Here is a 16,616-nt window from a genome sequence, read left to right on the forward strand (position 1 = left end):
CCTACCAAACTGGTTTAGGAAGGGTTGTTTTGGCGGAGTTTTAGCTTCCTCTTTCCTACAGTTGAACATGACAAACTGGCGATGAGATTTTTGTAATCTCATGGCTAACTGAAATTTGTAAAATTTTGGAATAGTTCATTATTGACATTTTTTAAGTTGCTTTATGCCAATTAATTCCATGGGCTGCTTTGATTTATGACCCGGAACATAATATTGAAATTTTAAATAAAACCGTGACGTTCATCACGTTGCTCATCAGCTCAGCCTTGAAAGTTTGTTCTACATACTTATTCCTTCCCTATTTTTTCCTGTCATTTTATTATTAAACAGGTTGAAAAAATAATTAACACGCAAAAACGGAGGAAAGGCCTCCCTTCACTCCGCGGATTCCCTCGATTGTATATCGATACACATTTAATCAAACACATTTATTCATTTCCGGCGCTCGCTCGAAGTTCGTGAGTACAGCACATTCATCGAACGACTGGTAATAAAAACAAACTCCGCATTTGATTCGATTAAGCAAGTTTGATAGGATTTTAAAACAAGCACTAAAACAGCCCCTTTTTATTCAAGCAAATGTGCACTAAATAGAACCTTTTTTCGAGACCTTTCTTTTTTCTGAAAGTTGCCCAAGGCTACCCGATTTTGACCATGTTTGTCGTTGTCACCCTAAACGAAAACAAGTTTTTTTGCGATTTTTAGTGGCATTGTTACAGCAACATTGCATCATCGCCGCCACGCGTGACTGTTGTTCCAAATCGAAAAATTTACATGAGGTTCGGAAAACAGGTTTAGCTAGAATGTGTACTCTCTACCCGCGGTGGTTGGTCACTTTTTCGTTTGACACTTTGGCTGGTCAAACTAAAAAATGATGAACTGTCACTTTTTACACGGTGCTTACGCGCACTATCAAAACAAACGTTTCGTAGTGTGTGTGAATTCCGTGTAAAAAGGATGTCAGACTAAAAAGTTCGTTTGACAACAGCTGGTGTCAAACCATCGGGGTATGAGTGTACTAGTAAGTATGGTTAAAGTCATTCTAGTTATAAAAAAACTACTTTTTATCAAGAAATACTAGAAATTTTATTGTTTGTTGATACCAAAAATAAACATTTTACGTCGATATTAGGTTGCTCAACCTTACCCTTCTGGTTCACTTTTTAAGTTTGTTTACGTTTTGCAAGTTAGTTGGCTCTTTCCGTTGTGCCACATTCCATACTCAAAAGAGACAACTGCTTGAGTGTTTCTCACTTCCCGGGCAGACGGTAATAACAAAATTAATAATATTTCAATAACAAATCCTGTTAAAATAACAAAAAGTGTTATTATTTTATCCTGAAGATTAACTTCAAGAAGAAAAAATAATAACAGTTTCTGATAAAATAACAGAATTTGGTATTAAAGCGATATTATATTCAAAATATTTAATAACACGCTAATAAGTGGAAAAGTTATACATTTCAAAAACCCTCCTAATAACAAAATTTGTTATTCGTTCGGTATACTGACTTAGAAATAAAATTACCATAAATCGCACAAATGGAAAAGTTTCTAAGTGTCCATAACACAATCTGTTATTATTTTTTCTTTTGTTAAATATGTTTAGATCTTTGGGATAATTTTGTCTAATTTAATCAGGGTCATTATTTTGGCGATGAAATGGGGTCTATGGGGTCTATGGGGTCTGGGAGCTAAAATTATTCTAAAAAGTTGAAATTTTGAAAGTTGATTTTTTTGATTATTTGATATACCCCCTAAAGGACTACGTTTAAAATGGTTAGAACTATGGGATAATTTTGAAAAATTTCGTCGGGGTCATTATTTTGGCCATACAATGGGGTCCTTAAGCTAAAATTATTCTAAAAAGTTGAAATTTTGAAGGTTGATATTTTAATTATTCGATATACCCCCTAAGGGATTTTACTAAAATTGGCTAGAACTATGAGATAATTTTGACCAATTTCATCGGGATCATTATTTTGGCCATGAAATGGGGTCCTTAAGCTAAAATTATTCTAAAAAGTTGAAATTTTGAAAGTTGATTTTTTAAATTATTTGATATATCCCCTAAAGGATTTTACTAAAATTGGCTAGAACTATGAAATAACTTTGACCAATTACATCGGGGTCATTTATTTCAACATGAAATGGGGTTTCAAGCTAAAATTAATCCGATAAAATTAACTTTTGAGAGTTAATTTTTTTTTTAAATTTTGTTATATTCCCTAACGGAATCGATTTATTTATTGAGAATTTTTGAAGTGTGAATAACAAAAACTGTTATTATTTTCACAGAGCCAGGAAGTCGGAGCTGACGTTGAAGTTCGAGCTGGAGTGAGACCTCGGAGACTGCATCGGATTCAGCAAATTTTCAGCAACTTTTACTTGGAGTCGGAATCTGTGAAGTCGGGTATTTTTGGAGAGCTGAAGTCGTCGTTGACGTCATATCCTGCATCCAGAGTCGGAGTTGTCTTCAAAGTATGGATTCAAAGTCGCTTGGAGGTACCCGAATCTGCAGCCCTGACTACTACAGAGGAGTTATGGCAACTGCAGGTTTATTTGCAAATTACAAATAAACAAAAACAATAACTTTTTTTGTTATGGAGACATACCAGTTCAATAACATTTTTTGTAATTATGCTGCTCCACCTCTTCGCACAAAATAACAAATCTTGTTATTCCTTCATGATTCCTTCTGTGTTATTGGCTTGTTATTGCAATAACAACATAATAACAGTTTAAGTTATTCTTCGAACAAATCTTTGTTATTGATTTTTGTTATTTTAACAACTAATCCGATCATCCCAATAACATATTTCGATCTTCTCACAATATCAAAAACTGACCTTCCCAAGTTATTTCCGTCTGCTCGGGTTGAACAGTGCAATAACACATAACCGCAAAAGATGATCAATCACTTAGGTGTAGTGATTTTTCAAAAGATTTCATTTCCGCAACGCGACGAACCCTTTTTGTCCATGGTGAAAACAAATGAAGGGAGATTGTTACAAAGTTGCCCGAAGAAAGGGTGTACGTTCGGTTTTGTGAAAGTGTGAATTTCATTATTGTTTGCGGGACCAATTTACGTGAATGGTCAGCGTTCCCCGTAGGTCCACTCGGCTCGGGTTATTAACAGACTGTAAAGCGAGAGTGTTAATGTTCAGTTTGCATTTTTTCAATTCATACCATAATAGATCTGATAAATGGTTTTATTTGTTTGGACCACAGGGGTTTATGTCTGTTTGTTGAATGATGAAGTTTTTTAGGCTCCATCCACGAATGACGTAACTTGAGAATTACTAAAATCAGTATTTCACAGAAATCATTATATAAAAATAATAAAAAAATTGTAAACATTGAAAACCTGCAACTTGATAACGAAACTCAATCTCTACCTTCTGATATTTACACCCAACGAATCGTTAACCTTTCTAACCAGAGCTTGGGTGTAATCCCAAGCCGATGTCCTCGTTCTAGAATGGCTAGGGAAAAACCCACCAGTTCTAGTGTGCCGTTTAGGCTCAACACTTTGGTGGTGGTTGCAATTATTCAAACAAACAACGTTTTGCTTTGCAACCTTGGCAATTGAAATTCTGCATGGAACAGCTTCGTCCAGCAGCATTCTTTGCTGGTTATGATGGCATAAATGTCCAATTTGAATTTTAAAATTAAATTGTATAATACTAAATAATTCATTTTTTTATGTTTTTTGTAAATTCGCCAAACATGCGATCATGGCCAACATACGGCTGTAAATCTCTTTTGCGACAAGAAATCGCTTGGCAAAAAACGAAACTGGTTTCTCAAATCCTTCAATGGCAAAAATATGGTGTCCGCCGCAGTCACCACCGTTAGTCAGTCAGTGGGTAAAGAGGTACTTGCCGTATTTGCATTGAAGTGCAATGCCATCGAACAGAGAGAGAGAGAGAGCAGAGGGTAGACGATCGTTACTTTGACAAACAAATAAAACTGCTTTTATGCCTTACGCAAATCACGCCGAAGTTACTGTCCATGACTCTTATGTATCAAAACAACCTACGATTACGTGTTTGATAGATTCAATTGAACAGTATGGAACTACAGCAAACCAGTTTTTCGAAAATGTTTACGACCACGTGGATTAGATGCACTTGAGTTCAAACCGGTATCAAGTGTGAAGATCAATTGAATCATAAAATGCCAACAGTTACGGTAGCATAATGTTACCTTTGCCTTCCCGAGCAGACGGAAATAGCTTGGGAATAACATTTTTTGATATTTGAAAATACTAGGCCAATAACATTTTATGTTATTTATAACAAGATTTGTTATTCGGCGTTATGATTTTTTTTGTTATTGGATTGTTATTGTAATAACAGACTAATAACATTTTTAGTATTTCTTCGAACAAATGTTTTTTATTGTGTTTTGTTATTTTAACAACTAATCCGATCATCCCAATAACAGTTGAAGGTATTCTTCCATAACAAAAAAAAATATTCCAAAGTTGTATCAGACCAATAACAAATTTTGTTATGATAACATAAACTGTTATTAAACTCTTATGCAAAAATGGATTTTTCAAGAAGATTCCATAACACTTTTTGTTATTTTAACAGCATTTGTTATTGAAATGGCATGAATTTTGTTTTATTACCGTCTGCCCGGGTTGTATTTTTATCATGTGAAAAGACTGTCTCATTATTCAAAAAAAAATGTTACTTTCAAAAAACTCCCCTTCGAATTAAAAAGTTGCTTGCTCAATAACCGTTTTCCTTGATTTACTTTTTTTTGCTGCTGTTATAATATCTTTCACTATTGCAAATCGAAAGTGTTTTGTATAACCCACTGAGAAATCGAAACAACGAAAAAAAAAGTTGTTCACCTTCAACCACTTGCCCATGTCTCTCCCCAATAATCGCTCGCTGGCGGACCGGCTGATCTTCCCAGGTGCACGGACGGTGTAACGGTGGACGACGACTCCAATCGGTAGTCTCTGCATGCACCTGGTGTTTCACGATTTGCAGCTTATTGCATCAGTTGGAATAATAATAATAACAAAAGTGTAGGAATTGTTCGTGGCATCGATTGCAGATTTTAACGCTTCGCGCTGCATGTTTGTTCCGTAATAAGTCTGATGGATCAGGTTATATTGAATAAAATAAAAGTTTAAGCAACTCGGAGCAATTGAATTAGATTCTCATAAACTGAAAATTAACTTAAAATTAAACATTAGTTTTTTTTCCTAAATTATTATAAACCATACTTATTGATTTTTTTTATTCTAATGTAACTTTGCTCATATACTTTCCTACATTTCAGGCTTGTGCATAGCCGGCAATGAAATTATGGGAAAGTATAGTTTATCAGACTATGATTGTTTTTTTAGGTCCCGGGTATGGTGGTGTAAGCCCTCTTAGACTCGTGTCAGAATGCTGTTTTTCTTGTTCTTTTTGAAATTTAAATTGCTAATTTATAAAAATCGTGCGCTATTTTGTTTAAAAATACTTCAAAACGAACCAAAGTAGATAACGTTGAATTTTAGGTACTTTTGAGATAAATTTAAATGTTGGACCTATCGATCACATTTGACCTTTTCGACAGAAAGATTTCAGGATCGCATAAGTGTGGTTGATTTGACCGTCGGGGACACTTAGAAAAACTAATTTTAAAGAAAAATGTACATTTAGCAGTCATATTACAGAGTGACGACTCAAATCACATTTTCAAAATTACCGACTTTTTCCCAGAATCTCAAATAATAGGCATTTCGTACCTTAAAAATGATTGCGAATCAAAATTAAAAAAAAAAAACAAAATCAATCAATTTTTTACTAAATTTTTGAAAAATACTTCAAAAAAGAAGGGACTTATTATTTCGATTCAGAGAAAAAACAATCAGTATTTAACTGAATGTGTAACTGAAAGCTTAACTTAACATTTAATTTTAATCTTCATTTTAAAATTCGACGCCAACATTTCAAAAAGCATCATGTACAAACCATGCGTTTTGAGAAAAACGCATTTGAATGTTGAGCATCCATTTTCAATTCCCATTTTAATATAATAGCAACATAAGATATTCTAATGATAACAAACGATGAAAAACGTTGCTTTTATTGATACTTGATCATCCAAATTCAATAAAACATTATTTCCGTAATTTTATTTGAGAAAAAAACAAACATAACTTCTTTTGAAATCACCAACGTCTATATCACCCTGCTGTCATTGAGGGGGACGCTTTGTTATGATTCGTGTTTCTTTGCCGAATGTACATGGCGCTTTGTTCATGTTGCTTTTATTTCGTCACGAGGTTCATGTAGTCTTTTGCTTGACAGGTTGACAGGCCTATATAAACAGGGACTGCTGATGGCAGAGATTTTGTTTATGTTACTTTATTTAAAATCATGAGTTAACAGACTTTACTGAAGTAACTTTTGCTCATTTTTGGTGAAGAGGTAGCTTATTAGGAGTACTTTCAGAATATGCAATAACCCAGAAAGTGTCAAAATGTACATGATGCCTTTTGAAATGTTACCGTCGAATTGCCAAAAACCATATTGTTTCTGTAACTAAGTTTTACCTGGAAATTTTAAAGATGGGTTAAATTTTTCAATTTTATTCCTCATTTTACTATTTTTTTCATCAAAGTTAGTATTTGAGATGATTACTGGTTTTTTTTTTGGTTTTATCCGAACAGACGGTAATAACTAAATTCATGCCATTTCAATAACAGATACTGTTAAAATAACAAAAACTTTTATGGAATATTCTTACAAAATCCATTTTTGCTTAAGAGATCAATAACAGTTTATGTTATCACAACAAACTTTGTTATTGGGTTGATATTGGTTGAAAGCCAAAACAACTTAGGAATAAAGTTTTTTGTTATGGAAGAATACCGCCAACTGTTATTGGGATGATCGGATTAGTTGTTAAAATAACAAAAAATAATAACAAAGATTTGTTCGAAGAATAACTGAAAATGTTATTAGTCTGTTATTACAATAACAAACCAATAACAAAAAACCAATAACGACGAATAACAATTCTTGCTATAAATAACATAAAATGTTATTGGCCTGGTATTTTCTAATATCAAAAAATGTTATTCAAAAGTTATTTCCGTCTGCTCGGGTATAAATTTTGACTGTTATTGTTGATTTATCCAACTGTCAGAAACCCATGGGAATGGTTTAATAGACGCCATACAGTTTAATAGACACCATATTTTTAACAATTCATTTTATGCGAAATATTTCAAGGGACAATTGTTATAAAACAAATATTTGTAATAATGTTTTTATTGGCAATTTTATTACAGTCTAGACTCGATTATCCAAAAGCCTAGGAAAAAATTCACTTCGAATAGTCGAATCACGATAATTTTTATGTCGAGCTTAGGTACCTCGAAACTACTCTCAATTGATTTAGAATTTTCAGTTCCAAATTGACGTTAAAAAAGATTTTTTTTCCATTTTTTTTTTTTTTTTCATTCGGGACGAAAATCATATGGATTTTATCTGATATTAAAGTTTTTCCGATAAATGGAAATCAAGCTTAGTAATTTACCCACACTCACATTTCGAAAAAAAAAATTACTGAATGAATTTAGTTTAACATTTTCATATAGGTATGTTGTTCGCTGTTTTTTTATTTAAAATTAAATGTTCCTATTTTCGATTAATCACGTGGTTTATGGATGGCCTCTTACAAGTTGTTCGAAAAACTAATTCCGAAACTTTGAAATTTTTTAGCTTTTTAAAAGTTATTTTTGTTGGGGAATGGGAATGCTTTTTTCATTATTAACCCTCTACAACCCAACCCCGCCTTTAAACGGGCTTCGATTTACAAAATCGGCAAAAAATCCATTTTTCAACCAATTTTTGATTTTTAAAAGCGTTAGAAAGAAGAACTCTTTAATTTTATGAAAATTTATAGGTTGGAAGTTTTACTTGTTTTATGTGACAATGCCACGGTTTAAATGATAATGGTGCCATTTTATAGCAAAAAATGTGAAAAACAATCAAAAAATTGAAAAAGTGACAGTGAAAACATGCAAAAACTAAACAAGATAAATGCAAACTAAAATACTAATAATGAAACAAGAAAAACATAAAACAAGAGAATTAAAGTATTTCGTAGAACAAAAGTTGCACAAAATGACCTCCTGAACACGGGAAAAATAAAAAAATCGAAAAAAAATCGTTTCTAATAGAGTTGTGGAAGTCCTTTCAGGTACGTTTTCTAGCTAGAGAAAAATAAAAAGTATTATTAAAATGCGACGAATATGTTTTCTTTATTCGAAAATTTGATTCTGAAGTGAAATGATGCGCTTTTCAGTATATCTAACGTAATTTTCAAAAGGTTCTAGGTGCATAGGAAACCCACTCTACATAAGAATTTTCCAAGTAATATATACTTTTTGATTGCTTTTTAGATTTTGCTTCGAATAATGAATCTAAAGAAAAGCTTGTTTTTCAAAAGTTCTAAATTGTTAACCTGACAATTGCAAGACAATTGTTTGAAATTTGAAATTAGTTTTTCTTTCTATTTTATTTTAAGCTGCATTTGGTCGCACCAAGTAAAAGTCGTAGAAGTATTTTTTAATTTTATATTTTTATAGTCGGCTATAAAGTATTAATAACAATGAAAAGATAATCACAATTTCACCTGATCAACGTTAAATCACGCTGAATCATTCGCACACGCAGCGACAGTTCAGCTAGATTACAACCTTTATATGAGAACTCTACCTATTCTTAGATTTGTTTAGAACTAAGATGAGGTAATCTGTATACTCCCTCGAATATACGGTTAAATGAAAATATTACTGTTGAACCCTTTTAAAGCGGTTCAAGAGCTCTTCGTCACCGCAGTCCTTAACATTGCCATTTAGAAGAGAATACTGTAAACGTCACACGACGTACCCAATGGACTGCAAATGCGCACTATAGAAAGACCCCTCATGACATGCAATTACAAAACGACAGTAATGGAAGGCTAATCGAACATTAATTACGGGCTTGACACTAGACACTTGTAGGAGGGCGCTGTAAAACAAATTAACCCTAACCGCGAACTTGGCCGCACCAAGGCAGTCAAAGGCAGCATTATAACCGGAATCAGCTCTTATCAGAAATCACGGGAGAATTGTCCCACACCCCCTTTGCGATACTAATGACCAGCGGACGCTGTACGGCGGAGAGACATGAGAATGAGCGTTATACCGTATACTTAGATAGATGATGCGCTGATGGACGGCTGCGAGATATTTGTCAAAGTTCTTCTGAGTTCTACTAAGTAACGGGCGGCAGGTGCTTAGATGATGCGATATTTGCGCAATTAAACAAATCCCATCTCACTACACACAGGTACCTTTGCAGACTCACTTGAGAGTATGCGAATGATTTCATGGAAAAAAAAATATTTTTGAATTGCTGTTTAATTTTAACAATTGAATACTTCCGATAAAAAAACTCCAGTGACTCTTCAATGAGAATAAAAGAACTCACGTGCAATTAATCATACTTCCCAGTAAATCAATTTTCTTCTTCCTCTCATTTCCCAATTACAGTTCCGCAGACAGGTCGCCGACGTGCTGAAGCCAGAACACGATGATTACTACTTGCTGCGGTGGCTGCGAGGTAAGAGCGATATTCGCAATGCACAATCAGTACCCTAATCAATTTACAGCGTAACAACCCCCAATGGAAGGGAGATGTTTATGAGAAAATATCCGCAAATTTCAGATATTATCTAAACCGAAATTTTGACTTCTGTTTGACAAAATAGCAATAATACCTGCTCTTAAAAACGTCAATACAACTGTTTTGCAATAAAGATTTATTTCACATTTGTTTGTTCAACTGTTGTTGTTTTCGTTGTTTTTTTTTTTCTTTCAAGGTTCATTTTCTTTTGGTAAACAATTTATCAATTGCGTCAATGAAGAATGCTAAAGTAACGTTTCAAGCAGCTGATCAAATAAAGAACTGTTTTAGTTCAAGGATCAGTCAATTGTTAGGTATTGATCAGCTTTCACCTTGGCTTCACACTATTTTTTTTTACTTTGTAAAAAATAAGCATACCATTCCGCAGAAATCATCATCATGAGACTAAAATGGAACGTCTATTTTCCTTGACGAACTATGTTTTGTTGAAAATACCTTTATTTGAGATCCATGTTTTAACAGCCGATGATGCTATGAGACGCGGGTTCGATTCCCGCCTTATCCACTGAGCTTCTATCGGATGGTGAAGTAAAACGTCGGTCCCGGTTTCTCCTGTCTCGTCAGAGGCGCTGGAGCAGAAATCCCACGTTAGAGGAAGGCCATGCCCCGGGGGGCGTAGTGCCAATAGTTTCGTTTTAACAGCCGTAGTCTAGACGCGATTCAAGTGCGATTTTTCCTTGAGATTTTTTCAAAAAAAAACTTGTTCAAAGTATTTTTTTGTCAATTGAATTGAATGGAAGAAAAACAAGATTATTTCAGAAAATTTGAAAAGATTCAGTAAAATTTTCTGATCTTCTACACAAGTCTTCTTGAAAAGTCTTTATATTCTTTTTGGAGCTATAAAACATAACCAGATTTTTTTAAGTGCGATCAACAAAAAATTTTTTGCTGTTTTTGTGTTTTTGAGTTTTGGGTTTTCAAAAACAAGGAATGTTTATAAAAGTTTTGGTCAGCTATCAATTCCAACTAACAAATGATGCAAAGGTCTTCACACAAAAACTGCATAAAACAGTTCTAAACTTTGCTTCTAGAGGTCGGCAAAACCGCTCTTTTTAGGAGCCGCTCAATTTCGTGTCAAGATTTCTATTCGAACCTAAAAATCTAGGATGCTGGAAAAAATTACTATCAATTTAAAAATTACGTTGCTGATATTTTATTTGGAGAAAATATTCTGTGAACTCTTTTCTACATTTTGATTTAATCGATAAAGTATATAAACGCTAAACTTTAATCGGACAAAAGGATTATTTTTTTCTAAAATCTGTTAACTATTCAGCAGATTTTTGGAAATATTTTAAAAATTATGCAATTTGAAATGCTCAAATTTGTCTTCCGGTAATTTTAATGTTGTGTACAGTGAAAAGTTTTTTTTTCATGTTGTTTAAAAAAATCATTTACTTTTGGGATTAATTTTAAAACGCATATTTGAAATTGCTTTTTCAACTCTCAAAAACAAATTTAATACTACATTTTTTTTTAAACTCAATAAATAATATTTATAACAAAAATCATGCCATCTTGAAACGGTTCTTTTAGACCGGTTCTTTTTTGTGAGCCACGGTTCTTTCGCTCGTTTCAGTGAACCGCCTCTTTGAGCGGCTCGCTCTCTTTCTGCCCACCTCTACTTATGACATAATTACAGACAACTTAGAGATCATTCAATGTTTAAACAATTGTAAAAGAACCAGAATTGAACTCTATTATTGGCATTATAATTTATTTGGAAGCTTTTCACGCGAACTTTCGACTGCTTAAACAACAGCTAATGTAAACGTTTTATTTATGTTTATGTTGACCCTGAAAATTTGTAGCTACTTTTACTGCAGTGTTTCTCAACCTTTTGCGATCCATTCCCCCCTTGACTGATTTGCAAGAACTTCATTCCCCCCCCCTTATTTTTAATTTACTGGTATCAATGCATAAACATAGTTTTTTTTTTGGGTTTGCAACAAGATTACAATTTTCATAACAAATTTAATTTACACTTAAACTATATGTAGTAGATATTTGAAAACGTTTTATTTTAATTTAAAAAAAAACTTACAGACAACGCAGGTTTGATTTTGATTTATTGTTTGTTTATTTGATCAATTTTCCTTGCACAAAAAAAGCCACTATTCTAAGCTCCTTTTCGTGGTAATAACAATAAAAATTCAATTATAAAATATGTACAAATATTAAATAAAATTAATAATGATCTGCGGCAGAAGACAGATTATTCTAAAAAATGTGAAGAATTCAAACAATCTTAAAAAATATTTAAAAAACTTTTTTTTTCAATTTCCAATTATTCTTCAAAAAAAAAATCTTGTTAAAAACTGTACAAAAATCTCACCCAACCAGCAAAAAATCTGTCACAAAAAAATCTGCTTGTGTCCAAAAAAATACAAATAACTGAGAAATATAAAACAAAACATTTTAATGTTTCAAGAAATGTCAAAATTCACAGAAATTGAAACTGTTTTACTGTGACCAAAGAAGACATTTTTGTCGGTTCGTCCATACAGTTCTCCAGACAAACTTGACAGCTGTTCATACAAAAATTGCCAGCTAATATCTAAACATTTGTATCTCGCGAAGAAATTTTTTGATTGATTTGGTGTCTTGAGTAAAGTTGTAAGTTACACAAAATTATTGTGAAAAACGTTACTTAATCCACCCTTAGGTGGTTGGTGCCTTCCTCACATTTAAAGGGTGCTATCCAAAATAGACACAAAATGGCGATGTTTTTCAGAGTTTTATCAATTTTGACTCATTATTCATACCACTAGATTGGGTAGTCAGATCTTCATATTGCAGGGCACCTATGTGGTTACAACTTATGATAGGGTAGTCAGATCTTCAATCCAATTCGTGCTCGTTGAAAAGGTCTTTTAATTACCTATCTAAAGATATGTCGCATGAATATCATGAGATCCGGCCTGCAAAATGTGCATAAATAACACCTAGGTGTTTATAAATTTTGATAGGGTTGTCAGATCTTCAATGTTTTGGACGCGTTGGAAAGGTCTTTTGATTACCTATGCAACGATAGGTCGCATGATAGATTCGGACAACGTTTTCATCAACATATCTGTGAACCGGCCTCCAAAAGGTGCGTAAATAACACTTAAGTGCTTATAACTTTTGATAGGGTTGTCAGATCTTCAATGTCTTGGACGCGTTGGAAAGGTTTTTTGATAACCTATCCAACGATAGGTCGCATCAGAGATCCGGACAACGTTTTCATCAAAATATCTGAGATCCGTCCTCCAAAAAGTGCGTAAATAACACTTAAGTGCTTATAACTTTTGATAGGGTTTTCAGATCTTCAATGTCTTGGACGCGTTAATAAGGTCTTTTAAATACCTTTCTGAAAATGTATAGCATGACGGGTTTTCTTACAAAAAACACCCTTTTTACAATCTTCCAAACTTTTGTTAAAATCGTTTTTTAGCATAACTTTACTAAACTCCATAATTTTTAATAGCGTCTTATGGGACCCCAGGACGGATCGAATGAGGCCAAAACGGACAAAATCGGTTTAGCCAGTCTTGAGATAATCGAGTGACAATTTTTTGATCAACATACCACCACACACACAGACATTTGCTCAGAATTTGATTCTAAGTCGATAGGTATACATGAAGGTGGGTCTAGGAGGTCTAATTGAGAAGTTCATTTTTCGAGTGATTTTATAGCCTTTCCTCAGTAAGGTGAGGAAGGCAAAAAAATAGAAATTAACTTTTTGTCACTTAAAAGTTAATTATCCAGAAAAACTATGTTTTTAATATGTTTTAGGAAACATAAAATCCCATCTTTTAAGGTGAAGCTTAGCAAGGGCAAACATTATTTGACCGAGTTATTATTTGAAATTTATTTGAAAATTTGCAATCGAAAAAATCTTCTGACATTCTTTGAAAAAGTGCACCGTTTTTGAGTTCAACCAAAGCAGTAATGTTAAACGCTGCTATCAATTTACACGAAATCACTTGCAAAGTGATTATTCTATTGTGCCACTGGGGAAAAATGTTCTCATTCACACCACTCCAATTAGTCACACCGGCTTGGCAGCCCTTGGCCCGTTGCGTGCACACTCGAATCACTCAACTAATGATATGTCTATCTTTTCCCATCCCCATCTTCAACAACAGCCCGCGCGTGGAACCCGGAGGCCGCCGAGAAGATGCTGCGCGACTCGATGAAGTTCCGCGAGCGCTGGAACGCCGACGAAATCGACCAGTGGCCAACGCCCCAGGTGCTGAAGGACCTGACGCCGCACGGGACGCCCGGGTTCGACCGGGACGGTTCGCCGATCATCATCATTCCGTTCGCCGGGTTCGACATCTGGGGCCTGCTGCACACGGTTTCGCGGGCGGACATTGTCCGGATGACGATGCAGGCCCTCGAGCGTTACATGAAGCTGGCCTTTGAGCAGAGCCAGAAGACGGGCAATCCGGCCTGTCGGCAGGTCGTGGTAATCTTCGACATGGAGAACTTCAACCTGAAGCAGTACGTGTGGCGACCGGCTTCCGAGGTGGTCATTTCGCTGATCAAGATGTACGAAGCGAACTATCCGGAGATTCTCAAGTGCTGCTACATCATAAATGCGCCAAAGGTGTTTGCGTTCGCGTACAACATGGTTAAAAATTTCCTCGGCGAGTACACCATCACCAAGATCAAGATCTACAAATCGGACCAGTCCAAGTGGCTTCCGCCGATTCTGGAACGGTGCGACCCGTCGCAGCTGCCGGCCCACTTTGGAGGCACCCAAACCGATGACGACGGAAATCCCAAGTGTGAGCAGAAGGTCAAATACGGCGGAAAGGTCCCGAAAGAGCTGTACACCTCGAAGGAGGACAGCTTCAACAACAACGTACCGTTCAACGAAACCGAGATCAAGAAGGGTGGGAAGTTGAAGTTGGCTTTCGATTGCGAGGATGCGGGATGTTTCTTGAAGTAAGTTTGTGTGGTGAGGTGTGGGGCTAATGGCGCCATAAATCAATCAGAGCTTATGGGACAAGGCTCTGACTTTGTGTGCTGGGAAAGTCAAGGTTCAGGGTTTGACTAAATGCTAACAACCGCCGGTCACAGATTAATCATCAGGTGCAGCTGTGGGTGGGAAACAATCACTTGAGGCTAATTTTAAACGATTAGAAAGCTATCTGTTTTACCTAATAGTCTCCATCTACTTTCAGGTGGGAATTCCGCACGTTCGAGCACGACATTCGGTTCGGCATCAAGTGCACCAACAAAAAGACCATGGAAAGCAACGAGGAGGTCCCCCTGCGGCGAGTAGCATCCCACCAGATTGACGAGTCCGGATTTATCCCCTGCCAGCCGGGATGTCACTGTAAGTTTGTTGCATTTGGTTTCATTGAAATATCTAACTTTTTTTTTTTTCTTTCGCAGATTCCGTCCTGTTCGACAACTCGTACAGTTACTTCAAAACCAAGAAGATCCGGTATTCGGTCGTGATGACGACTCCGCTGGCCGAGATTGAGCAAGCGGCCTGCGAAAACATTGCCCCACTCGCAACCGAGGATGCCGTAGAAGCGCTGTAACGACCGTAACGCGTCACGAATGATAATCATTCTTCCTCCTGTACATAAATCTTTAAAGATACTAGCAAAAAAAACAAAAATTATATGAAAAAGCATAAGAGTACTGAACGTTAAATGCATTAAACAAATTTGGGTGGAAGAATAGACAGTGTATTCTTAATAGATTGTGAATAATTAAATATTTTTTATCGTGCTATAAAACCTATCAAACAGAGAAGAAGAAAAAAAACTATGAGGTTACACAAATAGATATCTTAGTTTCGACCAAAGATTCCGGCATCGTGATGAACTTACTAACAACACCACCTAACTCGCAACACATACTGCTGCAAGGTATCTCAAAGATTGAAGCCAGACTGGAATTGCTATAGCCTTAAAAAAAAACGATTTCGGAGTCAGTTGATGTGATCGAAAGATGGAGGTAACTATTTTCAGCGAATGAAAAAAAAGTGTGATAATTTTAAATTAAACATACAATATGCTGTTAAACCCGATTTTATGTTTATTTAAAGAAAGAAACTACGCCCTTAATGGCTTAATATCGTTGCTTGTGTGCTATCTTGTGACCCGTGTTCTGTAAAAGGATAGGATGCATGCCAAGAGAAAACCCCTTTTCGATGTGTGTTATGTAAATTCACCGTTAAACAAATAAAAGAATTACTTTTCAGCATTGGTATTGAAAGGTATTAATTTTCCATTCTGTTATTTTTGGTAAAGAAAAGTAGGCCATTTCATCGTTCGAGAATGACAGGAAAAGTAAGTTGTTTCACGACGGAATCGCATAAAACTCCGAACAAACACGTTGAGTATGCTTTTTTCAGTTAAATTGTCGTACTTGTGTTCCAGAATAGTTTGTGATTATTGGAATAATTACCTGTAACAATTTTAACAACAAGACGCTTTACAACGTTATTGAGCAATTCCAGCTCAAATCAGGAATTTTTCTGGTACTTTTGTACCCGACCCTCTCCGAGTTCAATGAATTTTTTTAGACATGTTATCCTACGCTTATGTAAGCCATTTTTGTGTATATGGAGCCAATTCTACCCGAAAACAACATTTGAGAAGGGCGTAAGTTATTTAAATATTTTTGTATTTTGTAATTTGAAAATAAAATTACTGTAACTCAAAGCCGTTGCATCGCATCAAAAAGTGGTCAAAGACAAACTTGTACGAAATTGGACGGGCGAAAAAAAAATACACTGAAATAAAAATACACGCCGCTTCTATGAGATTTTTAGATTTTTATGATTAAAAGTTTAATTTTTATGGTGATGTCACGATTTTTGTCGTTCAATTTTTTTGAGGAAATAGCCTAAGCTGTTACAAAAAGACTGACGAAAAATCAGTAACAACT

At 35.0% G+C, this 16,616-nt stretch overlaps 1 protein-coding gene across 3 annotated transcripts in view; it reads left to right on the forward strand.

The window, feature by feature from the left end:
* LOC6037303 (SEC14-like protein 2) overlaps positions 1-15,748 on the forward strand; it is a 31,014-nt gene extending 15,266 nt beyond the window's left edge. For all 3 annotated transcript variants that reach the window (XM_001847177.2, XM_038263202.1, XM_038263201.1), the window contains exons 3-6: positions 9,563-9,632; positions 13,850-14,654; positions 14,894-15,048; positions 15,108-15,748. In XM_001847177.2, coding sequence (XP_001847229.2) covers positions 9,563-9,632; positions 13,850-14,654; positions 14,894-15,048; positions 15,108-15,259 — 1,182 coding nt within the window. In that variant the 3' untranslated portion in view covers positions 15,260-15,748. The remainder of the gene's footprint in view (positions 1-9,562; positions 9,633-13,849; positions 14,655-14,893; positions 15,049-15,107) is intronic.
* The last annotated feature ends 868 nt before the right edge of the window (positions 15,749-16,616 follow it).

This window comes from Culex quinquefasciatus, chromosome 3, assembly GCF_015732765.1.
Source record: "Culex quinquefasciatus strain JHB chromosome 3, VPISU_Cqui_1.0_pri_paternal, whole genome shotgun sequence".
Lineage (NCBI taxonomy): Eukaryota > Metazoa > Arthropoda > Insecta > Diptera > Culicidae > Culex > Culex quinquefasciatus.